This window comes from Scardinius erythrophthalmus (assembly GCF_964197995.2).
Source record: "Scardinius erythrophthalmus genome assembly, chromosome: 23".
Classification (NCBI taxonomy): domain Eukaryota; kingdom Metazoa; phylum Chordata; class Actinopteri; order Cypriniformes; family Leuciscidae; genus Scardinius; species Scardinius erythrophthalmus.
The window spans coordinates 26665583-26678049 of record NC_138243.1 but is presented as its reverse complement, the minus strand read 5'-3'; the positions used below and the strand labels follow the sequence as shown (position 1 = coordinate 26678049).

Here is a 12467-nt window from a genome sequence, read left to right as displayed (position 1 = left end):
TAACGTTTTACTCATCAATGAATCCTGAAAAAAGTATTCCAAAAAAATGTATTAAACAGCACAACTGTTTCCATCATTGATAATAACTGAGTATCAAATCATCATATTAGAATGGTTTCTGAAGGATCATAAGACACCAAAGACTGGAGTAACTTGCTGATGAAAATTCAGCTTTGCATCACAAAAATAAATAACATTTTAAAATATATTAAAAAAGAGAACCATTATTTTAAATTGTCATAATATTTCATAATATTACTGTTTTTTTTTTTTTAACTGCAGGCTTGATGAGCATAAGAGACTTCTTTCAAAAACATTAAAAATAGTCATGTTTCCAAACTTTTGACTGGTACTGTATACACTAGATGTCTCCTTGGCTACGGCAGTTCATTGGAACGAATGTCTTTAAGGCGACATCTAGTGTATATATCTATGCACCAGTCTGCGTATACGTCACACACCAGGATGCACGCCCTCAGATCACTTGTGGCTGTGTATAAGAGCTAAAAACGATATAAATACTGTTTGTTTTCTCACACAAACCGCTCGTTTCGTGTCTTAGGCCATCAATGTGTACTTACGATGGGGAATTGTTTAATTTGGACGATGGGGAACTGTTTTAATTTGCATGCTCTTTGAGACAGTGACCATAGACCTGCATTATATGACTGACAGACAAGAACGGTTTGACCTAAAAATATCAAAATTGAAACTACTGCGGAAAAAAAGACACCTACATCTTGGATGCCCTTGAGGTAAGCTAAAACATACCAAAATTTAATTTCAAAGTGAACTATCCCTTTAAATATCAAATATTGTGGTGGGGGGGGGGATAATTTGGCCATTTCCAGTTATTAGGTGCGACTTGTCCCGCTCAGTGCCTATGGTGGTTATACCTTGCGCTGAAATATGCCACATAATGAAGTTCAGTGCGTTGCAAAATTCATTTCATGCAGGCTTTAATTAGTTTCCGAAGCCTTCTAAAAGTCACAGCCTAAGCTTGGGACCTACCAAGTCATGCTTTTGTGGACAAGTATGACGAGGCGACCAAAGGAAAATGCACTCATCATTTACGTAGCCACTCTAATGTGCCTGGGACCATGCCAAGTAAGGCAGTTGGCTCAGGAAAGGCTCAGCCAATTGCTCATTTGTGAGAAGTGTGGTGGGTGTAAAGGACAAGGCAGTACTGTCGCTGACTGGCTGACCTTTTCTCTGAGCCCCATTGTTGGCACAAATCTGCTTTCATCCCTCTGGACACCATACCGTAAACCCTCTGGAGGATCAGGCCTGCCAGATGTGATGAACTGTGTGGTTTGGTTTGCCCATTGCTAACAGTTTGGACTGACCACCATATTCAATTCGCTTCAGTGGAATTATTAAACAGACACTATTCACTATTTAGAAAATAGCCCCATAAATCATAACATATTCCATTCACCAGCTCCTACAAATACAAAACGAGTTATAGAAACATTTCACTTATTGGAAACCTAGCTGGCACTCATCATGTGAAATCATCGTGTTTCAGGAATAAACCATAACATTTATACATTAGGCATTGTGTGTTAGCATGAAAATTATGTGATACAGTAGAATCGTATAGCAACTTAGCATGCCACAGATACAGTCCACATTTTGTTGCAAAAACACACAAAAATTATCTTTACGAATTTTTTATATTAGCCTAATTAAAACAATTGTATAGCATCAAGTTTTTATACCTTGCTCACAGAGGGCTCCTGAATAGCTGGGCAGACAGACACAGCTGAAAGAGTTTAACCCATCAATACATGTAGCTCCATTGCGACAAGGGTTCGACTGGCATTCATCAATGTCTACAAGAATTAGGATATGAAAATATATTACTTTTCTTACAGAAACTCTAAAAAAGTTCATTAAAAGTGAATAAAGCTGAAAGAATTAAAGGGTTCAAACCATTTTCACAATGTTCCCCACTGAATCCAGGCATGCAGACACAAATGTTTCCTTTTCCATTAGAATAGCATGTTCCACCATTTTCACACACACTGACAGAGCAAAGTGTGAGACCTGAAATAACAAGTACACATCTATTAGTGGATGGACATATCCACTATGGACAAATTAACTACGAAGCAATTAAAGTAATTCCATTAGTTGTAAACCTCAAGATAGGAATTTTGGAAATTACCTATTCAACACTATACAAGATAAGCAAGATAATTTATGAGTTAAAATATATATATTATGTGAAACTGTACCTTGCAAATCCAACATATCATGGCTCTCAACAGTGTAGCTGGATTCCGTCCAGACCTCTGGTTTTCTTGTGGTGAACTCTTCTCTGGATGGTGGTTGTCCTTCAACAATTGAGGGACCTGTCAGATCTTCATAATCTGCTTCATTTGAAGCAAATGCCACAGTACTTGTGGCTTCAGTAGTGGTGAGAATGTCTTCTGTAGCAGAAGTAGTGCCTCTATCCAAAACCTGAACTGGTTCTTGCTCATTTAATTCTGTAGCAACACTGGTGGAGGGACGACTGGAAACTGGAGTAGATGAAGTGAGAGGCTTCTCCGTTGAGAATCCAGGTGGAGAATGTGATATTTCTTGTGTTGTCTCCTCTGAAGTCTCAGGTGTCTGCACTGAGGTGGTTGTGTCTTCTGAAGATTCTTTTTGGATTAAAACTTGATTTCCAAGATTTTCTTGGGAGGAAGACATTACTGCTCTAAGACCATCAGTGGGCAGAATGGTGGTCTCTGAACTTTGGGTTGTGAATTTTGTTTGAGTTTGAACACTGGTAAAACTCAATGGTGTTATGTCTTCTGCAGAACCTTCAAATACTTTAGTATTTGAAGTACTCATTTCTTCAGATTGTTGAATGAGAAGGGATGGAACAATAGCTGTAGTGAAAGGTTGATTTGAGAATGCTTCAGTTGGCTGATCACCAGAGCTGATGTCCTCAGAGATGGTGAAGATCTCAGGGACCAACAAGGGACTCTCAGTTGTACTTCTGTGTTGGTCTTTCTCAGAATGTTTAATATAAGCAGTGCTTTCCTCTGAGATTGCCCCTGTTTGAAAAGTTGAGGCCACCTGAACCGTAGGCTCTGTACTGGACAAAGCCAAACTAGCAGGTTGCCTTGGCTCTTTGGGATGAGTACTTGTTAAGGAACTTATAGAGCTGTGAGAAGAAACAGTGAAAGATGGAGATAAAGTTGAATGTTTTGGTTCTTCTGCTGAATATATATCTTGTCCCGAGGCTTCTTCTTCAGCGGAGGTGGAGCCCTCAAAATCTTCTGTTTCTGGCTTCATTTCTTTTTCTACAGTTCTGGATTCTGGAGTTGTAACAAATGGTCCTTTGGTGGAGCAATCCACCCCAAATGTCTGTGTAGTCTGCTCTGTTTCAGCTATTTCAGTCTCATCAGTAGCTACCATATCCGGGTCATTAGATGCCGTTGTTGGCAGCGTGTCATCTGCAGAACCTTCCAATGTTGTCAATTCCTCTTCATCATCTGTTGGGCGCATCCCAGAACCTTCTTCGAACTTCGACATGCTAAATGATATGGCTTTTGAGGTCATCTCCTGGCTTGGAGACTTAGTTGCAAACTTGGGAAACTCTGTCGTGGTTATACTTCCCGAGCTCTTTGTTGTGAAATGGGGCTCAATTGGGGTTCTCGTTGTTGAGCCAGATTCATTTGTCTCAGGGGAAGAAGTGATGTCTTCAGCCTTCACCATCAGTATTTCTATCTCATCATCAGGGATGGTTTCTTCTGGTGGTGGGATAGCAGTGTCAAACTGGTCTCCTCTGGCCTCCTGAGTTTGGTCAGTGTCTGGTTTCAGAGTCAACTCGTGCTTTCCGTTAATGAAACTTAGTTCTGGGGTGATGGTAACAGAAGCCAAGGGATATATTTCAGGTTCTCCACTGCCCAAAGGTGGCTCATTTTCACCAGTTATGGCTTGAGTGTTGTGCCCAAGGAATTTCAGAACAGTATCAACTGCAAACATAAAGGAAAAGACATTACACAAGCATTTTCTAAGCAAGTTAGTTTATAGTTGATACTAATTTAGTCAACAGATTTTTTCTGCTTTTAAGTGAAGTGAGGTGAAGGCCAAAGTATGGCAACTCATACTCGGAATTTGTTCTCTGCATCCAGGTTAGTGCACAAGAGCAGACACACACACACACACACACACACACACACACACACACACACACACACACACACACACACACACACACACACACACACACACACTTGTCTTGCTCAAGGGCACCTCAGTCGTTTCCTGTCGATATTGAGTCCGACACTCTAATCATTATGCTGCAACCGCCCCCCTAGATCATTTATGATCATCTACTGTAAAGCATGCTTCCATATTCAGTTTCAACTTTATGTTTCCAAGTTACTTTACAGACATCTTAGAAACTGGTACTGCATGTATATTCCACTTAAAGGCTAGAGTCTCACTTGAGGCGAATAAAATGCTCAAGCCAATTATGATTTTGTCTGTCAAGGTATGACTTATTATTATTCCTACATAAGAAGCTCTACTTAAATACAGTATAATGAATTGCTTATTATACATTTCATTCAGAAATATGTCCCGGTGAGACCCTAAAGTCACTATATTGCAAAATCACAAGGCCCCTTTCTGGTTCAAAATGTGATTCCAGCTACTGTTACATTACAAATTAAACTGGGTGAAATATAGCCAGAAATTTGACTTCATATATATCCTTTCCTTTGATGGTCATACCAGCAGCCATACACGGTAACCTGATCTGTAGACTGGACGAGGTAAGGGAAAGTAATTAGCTTGCGGTGATTACATTGCTGATTGATGTTTTAAGGGGCTTTGCCATTTAACCCAAGAGACATTTGTCTGTGGCTTTGAGAGCTACTCTTTCTCACACTCAACACCTCTGTCTCTCTCTGTTGTTTTACTAGAGTAGATGCCCCTTTAACAATCTCAAATGGTATAAATGGGTCGACTGATTAATGCTGACCCACAGGACCTACAAGACAGGAACACTGGCTTCAGTTCATTTACAGATGTTTATCAACCTCATCACTCTTTCCAGCAACACTGGAAGTCAATTAAGGTCATGGGAAGGCATGGAAGAACTGTTTGCCCTTCCCCTATTTACGTATAAGCAGCACCACTGTTTTAGCTTTACTTGTGGATGAGGTAAAGATTTAACACAAACCAACTACTAAAGCAACTGCATAAAGTTGCATAAGTCCAGATGTTGTTTGCGAGACAGCAGTAGGCGTCGCGACAGAGCCAAATGTGTCCTCTCTCTAGCCAAGATCTACATTCATTTTGCATCTCAATGTTTCCTAAACCCAGTCCCTCATTTACATCATGCTGCTTTGGACTAGCAACAATCACAGAAAAACACTGCTGCACAAATATATGAAAGGATAAGCAAAATTGGTTCATGTGAACAAGAAGTCAATGTATTGAATGATCATTCTTTCTCTGGTAAAATTAGATTCAATATGATTTTTTTATGCATGGACGAAATTGTATAAAGAGTCATCTAAAACTTCCATCTGACCTACCTGACTGATTTTGGCCCATAATGTTGACTATAAGCATATTGATGTCTAGTGGAAAGTCGACGTTCTTCATGGATTCAATCTGCTGGCTGTGCACAACCTCTTCACTTAAACGCGGGGTTACCATGGTGGACTCAGCAACAGCCGAACCTTCTTTGGTCGTGTTTGCAGTGATTTCGTTCTCTTTGTATACAATTTTTGGCTTGTCTGAGTCTCCTTGGAAGGTCGTAACAAACACATGCGAAGTAGGAATCACACTCTCGCGAGTATCCGTGTCACCACTGATGCTACCCTCAGTACTGTATTCCTCATGCGGAGTATCCATCACAGTTCTCCCTGCGGTGGGCTGACCGGGTAGCTGGATAGGGAAAACGGAATCTGAAGGAGAGTATGTATTTGCACCAGGGGGTTCCACTTGCACCAAGGAGCTGTCCGTGTCTTCATAGTCATTATAAGATGTGGTTGGGGTTGCCATATCTGAAATTGTCTTGGCTTCAGTTGGTACAACAACTGTGGCTTTAGCAGAAGGATATGCTTCAGGAGTGACTCTTTCGCGTGGAGTCATGCTTGTAGAAAACATGGATGGTGGTTCTTCTGTGGTGCCGTGGGCTGGTGTAGAAGACATTGCTTTAAGGGAAGAGACTTGAAGGCTGTCTGAGAGAATTGGAGATGTTGCAGGTCCAGCTGTGGGTACAGTCGTGGGTACAGTCGTGGGTACAGTCGTGGGATCCCATCCTGAGAACAGAACAGAGAGAAGAGAGCTGATGTATTTTTGGTGAAGAGTGTAATTTTGGTGCCCCCTATAATTGCACCAAATTGAATTCCAAAAAGAATGGCTTGTTTCCAAACCATTTTTCCAAACACTTGCCCATCTTCCATTGTTTAGCTAGTCCCATATTCACGCCATTTATTGACAACAGCTGACAACTAAGACTGCCCAAACAAACAGAGAAATGTTGAAAGTGCCACAGTGCCAACCTACGAATGGATTTTTTACAGTATATTTGTCTATACATATTAAATCAATCTATTAACACTGACCAAGTATGCACAATCACTGTCAAGATATTTTTAAACATTTCTAAAAACAGCAACAACGGCAGAATCATCTAAGCATGAAAGGATTTTTTGGCTGGTAAAGAGATATTTTGGGAAAATTACTTGCTATGACAGGGTAGAATTTGACAGTTTATATTTATTTTGAAATTCTAGCTTCCTTTCCAGAATGTTTTTGGTTAGGTTGCATTTTGCCTAACCACTTATTTTGACTCTGACCAGTAGGTAAATAGTCTTGAATAACTGCAGTTGGAATGCTTTATAATATAAGTGCCAACGTGGTTTCGTTTCTCACAATAGATTCATCAAGCCGTACCACTTCTCTCAACGTGCATGCTAACTCTGACACACTGTCACAAACTTATATAAAAAAGGTAAATGTGGCCAGGTTAACCACACTATAATGTTCTCTCCAGTCTGTTAATATACATATAATTGTGTGCTCATGACATGTTGGCAGGCCTCCAAAGTTTTTTTACTCAGACTGTAAAAACGTCCATGCTTAGCTAGAGGTTTAAACAGCGAGGCAAACCCATTCATGACAACATGTGTTGCAGTCGCCCATCTGGCAGTATCCAGGGGAATACAGAGGGGGTCCAAAAGTCTTAAAGTACAAGTGAAAATGCCTCGATTTTCCTAAATTAAAAAATATGCATATATTTCAGAATGTCTTAGTATGTAGTGTGTCTCCTTTTGCTTTAATCACAGCAGCATATGAGCATGAACAAAACCCAACAATCCATGTTATCCAGCGTGATTTGAGAATGTGAGATCGTGTGACTTTGAAAACATTGAGGAATAAGTCACAGGAATAAATTACATTTGAATAGATATTAAAATAGTAATTTGAAATTGTATAATATTATTGATCAAATGAAGCATTGGTGAGCATAAGTAACTTATTTCAAAACATTCAAAAATCAGACATTTAGTTCGGACTTAGGACTTTAAGACAGTACAACTTATTGAACGAACATCTATCCCATATTTGCAAATGTATATGACGCCTACACTGTTTTATATTTATTGCGTGTTCTCAGAGGCATTTCACTAACAATATGTTCTGACTTATGAGATAAAACACTTGTTTTCAATGGTAACCACCAATTGTTCTTCTTTCAGAATTTACAGCGTTTGATAATCTATGTTGTTTTGAGTCTGATTTTATATTAGCAGCATAATGCTGAAGTTATGCAGTGTTGTGTATGGACAAAGGCCCACACCCTTCTCTCCTACTTCAGTCCCTTCATCTGTCAGTCTTCATCTTAAGCCTACACACACGTCACAACCAGGCCAGAGAGAATATAAAACACCTGAATATTTATGAAAAACGATGTTAATCAGGATTCTAAAACTTAAGAAGATAACAACATGAGGGGGGGTAAATGATAGAATGATGACAAAAAATTCATTTTTGGGTGAAGCCACCTACTTTTGCTCATGACAAGGCTTCGACAGTACAACATCTCACTGCTTCTTTGTCTCAGTCTCAGTGTGTGGACACACAGCCAGCTGTTAGACGTTAGGGACGTGTCCTCTTTTCTGCGCAGCGCCTCTGATGTAAAGCATCAGGCATCTTTTTCCTTTATAAAACAGCAGTGATCTTGAAACAGCACAGGAGGAAGCCACATCCCCCCCACTAGCGCTTGTTTATATATTATAGTGGGGCGCTCTTGCCCTCCATGCTCTTTCCCGGCCTACCCAGAGTTCTTTTGTTTGTTTTGCGGTACTCTGCGGTAGAAGCCCATTTAAGAGGAGTGCTTCAAGACTGGTTACATGAAACAAACCACAGCTAAAAGGAAAGCCACAAAATCCCTGAAGGTATGGGGTGAAAAGTAGATACCCCATGTAAAATTGGATTAAATGCATGTTAAGCTCTGATTTTGTGTGGCCTGTTTCCATTTTCCCTCTCAAGTGACGACTGAGGTTGTACAGACAGAGACTTTAAACAACCCCCAGCAGGACAGTTACAGGGTTCAAAGGTCAGAGCCATTCTGGGCAGCGGAACTGACCTGAAAACAGGTCAGTTAGTTTGCCGTTTTAAGGCACACATTTGAGCTAGGGTTAGGACAGACGTTTAACAGATGAAATGTGAGGCCGCCCTGGAGAGAACAAATTATTCTGCTTCCACCCAGCTAGCAGAGAGAGAGAAAGAAAGGTCGGCTCGGAGTCACAGCTGTTATGATATCACAGCAAAACAGACGCCACCCTATCAAAACAATAGTTGTGTCGTGTGTGTATATATGTATATATACTTTATATGTATATGCTGGAGTAGACTTTACAGAGTGCGTGACTCTTGCATTGTCAGTACAAGATCTTGACCAAAAATTGATGCACCTTTAACATCACAACATTTATTTCCATGAAAAGGTGCATACATTTTTGGTCAAGATCTTGTATTCATGTGTGAAAATGATTCTTCATGCTCCTCACAACCATTCTTTCACAATCTGAGCCTGATGAATCTTGATATTGTCATCCTGGAATATGGCCATGAAGTGTCTCATACATGGTTGTTTAAGAAATGAAAAGCTACACACTCCATCAATTAGGGTTAAAAACATAAAACATGATAGAAACATAATAATCACTGAAATAATGATTTATAACTTTTTATAAAGTGTATTTGTTGCATAATGGTCCTAAAAAGAGGCTTATTTTTATTTATGAAAACATAATTTAAAAACATTACACCCACACACATATTTTTTCTATATTTTATATTATTGAAATGTATTATATAAAATAAATATAATATTAAGATAATTGTTTGTTTAGTAAATGTTGCTGATATTTTGTTACCATGTAAAGCATTTTGGTCGACGTGTTTATTTAAAAAATGTGCAATATTAAACAAACGTAAATGAGTTATTTCTTGTATTGTTTTTTTTTCTTTTGATTTCAGGATGGCATGTTTCCGTGAGATTCACCCAATAAATGTTAGCATTCCCCCTGAGCATTTCATGACGACCTACCTTTGAAACAGAACGCTCCTAGCTTCTCGCTCGGTAAAGGAAATCCCGTCTGGTTGCGGTAGCGGTACATAGTCCTCACACCCAGCTGTCCTTTGCCGCACTGAGTTCTGGGTACCGAGATGGGGTAGCGGGCGCTGCCGTCAGACAGCCAGCCGAAGTCGCAGCGGTCCAAGCCGTCTCTCCAGGCTGCATGCAGGTGACCTGGAGATGCTAAAACTGAGTCCTGTCTTTCACACGCCGCCCTGGCCTCATCCAGAGTCATCTCAGCACCCGCAGCAGAGAAGAACACCTCACCTGAGGTCAGACACACACAATAACACATTCACTTTATACATATTATACATATTATATAGTAAGCTGCCTATCTAGACAGCATTAGGCATCATAGACATACAGCCGACACAAATGCTGACCCAAATACAGCAAAATTAAGATCAATTTGGCCAAAATCTAAGGTTCTTAAAGCAATAGTTCACCCATAAATGAAAATTATCCCATAATTCATGGGTGTATATGACTTTCTTCTTTCAGCCGAACACAATCGGAGTTATATCAAAAAATATCCTGGCTCTTCCCAGCTTTTCATTGGCATTAAATAGCGCCCGAGTTTTTGAAACCCCAAAAAGCGCATCCATCCATCATCAAAGTAATCCATATGTTGATTTATTGGTTAATAAATGCCTTCTGAAGCGAAGCGATGGTTTAATATTTTATAAACTATAATCACTTGCTTCCAGGAACGTATGCGCATTCGCAAGAGAGTCGAGATCCGGCAGAAGGGTGACCTATGACCCGACGTATGACGGAGCTCCTCTTCTCTTACATCGAAATCCTCTGACATTTTTCTTTAAAACTTCAATTTTTTGCTCTATCCTCTGCGCTTCCGTGTTCGTCAATTCTCACCTAAGCTTACGCTACGCCTACGCCATATGTCGGGTCAGAGGTCACTCTCCCGCCGGAACTCGACTCTCTCGTGAACGCGCGTACGGAAGCCAGTGATTATAGTTTATAAAGTTTTAAATAAAGATATTATTCTTACAAAAACACATCACATCACTTTACTTCAGAAGGCATTTATTAACCCAGTCGTATGGATTACTTTTATGATGGATGGATGCTTCAAAAACTCGGACACGATTCCATGCCATTGAAAAGCTGGGAAGAGCCAGGCTTTTATTCAATATAACTCCAATTGTGTTCGGCTGAAAGAAGAAAGTCATATACACCTACGAATTATGGGATAATTAAAATTCTTTGGGTGAACTTTTTCTTTGACAAATAAGGCAACCCTAAAATGCACTGCTAAGGAATGGAAATGTAACTTATGTATATTAAATTAAATTAAATATTTGGACCATTAAGATTTTTTCCCTTCAAATTGAGACATTTGCTCTCTAAATTCTAGTTATATGAAATTCTAATTATATTCAATGAAAATAAAAATTCCATTTCCTTTTTTATTTAAAGAAAAAAAAAAGATTAATTACTTAAATTACTTAATCTTAATTTAGATTAAATAGTAATATTATTTAGATAAAATAATACAAGAATTTGTACATGGTAATATTTGTTATATTTTTATTTCAGAATTTTTTGGGATAACATGTTTCCGCAAAGTTCACCAAGTAAGTTTTAAGTGTTTTTTTCTTAGTATTTTTCTTTTGCAAGAGAATATTGAAGTAAATTAAAGATGTGATTAAATGTTTTGCTGTCATCACCATTAAAGCCGCACATGGACATTCTATTTGTATCTCTTTCTATTGATTGAAACAAATATTTTTAAACAAAAACTAAAAATGTAATACTTGTGGATCATTAGGATTTTTTTCAAAATGACATTTTCCACCCAATCAGACATTTTCCCTTCAAAATTCTCATTACTGCAATGACGAAGAAAAAAAAACATTTAGGTGTTATTAGCGTTGCCATAGAAACAGGTAATTTCTGAGTTTGAGCATGTGAACAGCCCTGATTAGAATCTCCATACTGTCATCTCATAATTATAGTAATTCCGACAAGACGTGAACGCAGCATGAGTCTGATTTCTAAACTTACCCTGAAGTTTTCCAACGTAGCAGTACACATCATACATTTCGGAGGAATTTCTGAATCCGTATGTTCTGACTCCTGGCTTTAGTATCATATCGCCATGGCAACCTTCCCGTGGCTTTGTTATCGGGTATCTGTGGAGAACAAGCCCAGATGTGGTTGTTGTATCAGCAATATTCAAATGTAGATAACATGATTTCATAGTGTGGAGCTATAGAAATCACCTGACGGTTTGGTCTGCCAGCCACCCGGCGTCGCACTGGTCGAATCCGTCCTCGTAGGCTGAATAAAGCTGCTCAGCGGTGGCGATGGTTGCATCCACATCAGTGCAGGCCTGCTTGGCGTGTTCGAAATCTAAACTGTAGCGACTGCTGTTGGCGCGGTAATGAAACACAACACCTATGAAAAAACAGAAATCAAGTTCATGAACCAAAAGCAAGAACAAAACTTATTTGATCAAATTTAATATATCGCAATATTGTATTTTTTTTGTGATACACTAATATATTTGTGTATCCATGACAAGAACACCATCTAAACTAGTAGAGCGGCGTGATTCGGCATAAATTGAGAAACACTATTTCTTTTGTTTCAAATAAAGATTGTGATTCTACCACGATTCTGAACGGACAACTAAACAAATTAACATTTAACTCACTGGAGGTTCTGATGAAATGTTAATTGTTACAGTTTATTTAAAAGTGTTTAATTAATTTGAATGATTTTTTTTTTTTTTTTTTTTCGTGTTGAATGAATGATTCAATGACTCATTCATAAATACTTCACTTGTTTTATTACTGGATGAATCGGCATTTTTTAACAAATCTCCTAAGTGAATGATTCA

At 38.9% G+C, this 12467-nt stretch overlaps 1 protein-coding gene across 1 annotated transcript in view; it reads right to left on the bottom strand.

The window, feature by feature from the left end:
• The window catches only part of vcanb (versican b), a 30254-nt gene that overhangs the window by 9977 nt on the left and 7810 nt on the right, over window positions 1-12467 (bottom strand). The window contains exons 4-10 of the mRNA XM_081355263.1: window positions 11848-12022; window positions 11630-11757; window positions 9575-9868; window positions 5544-6275; window positions 2241-3971; window positions 1936-2049; window positions 1722-1835 (exon numbers count right to left, since the gene is read on the bottom strand). Coding sequence (XP_081211389.1) covers window positions 1722-1835; window positions 1936-2049; window positions 2241-3971; window positions 5544-6275; window positions 9575-9868; window positions 11630-11757; window positions 11848-12022 — 3288 coding nt within the window. The remainder of the gene's footprint in view (window positions 1-1721; window positions 1836-1935; window positions 2050-2240; window positions 3972-5543; window positions 6276-9574; window positions 9869-11629; window positions 11758-11847; window positions 12023-12467) is intronic.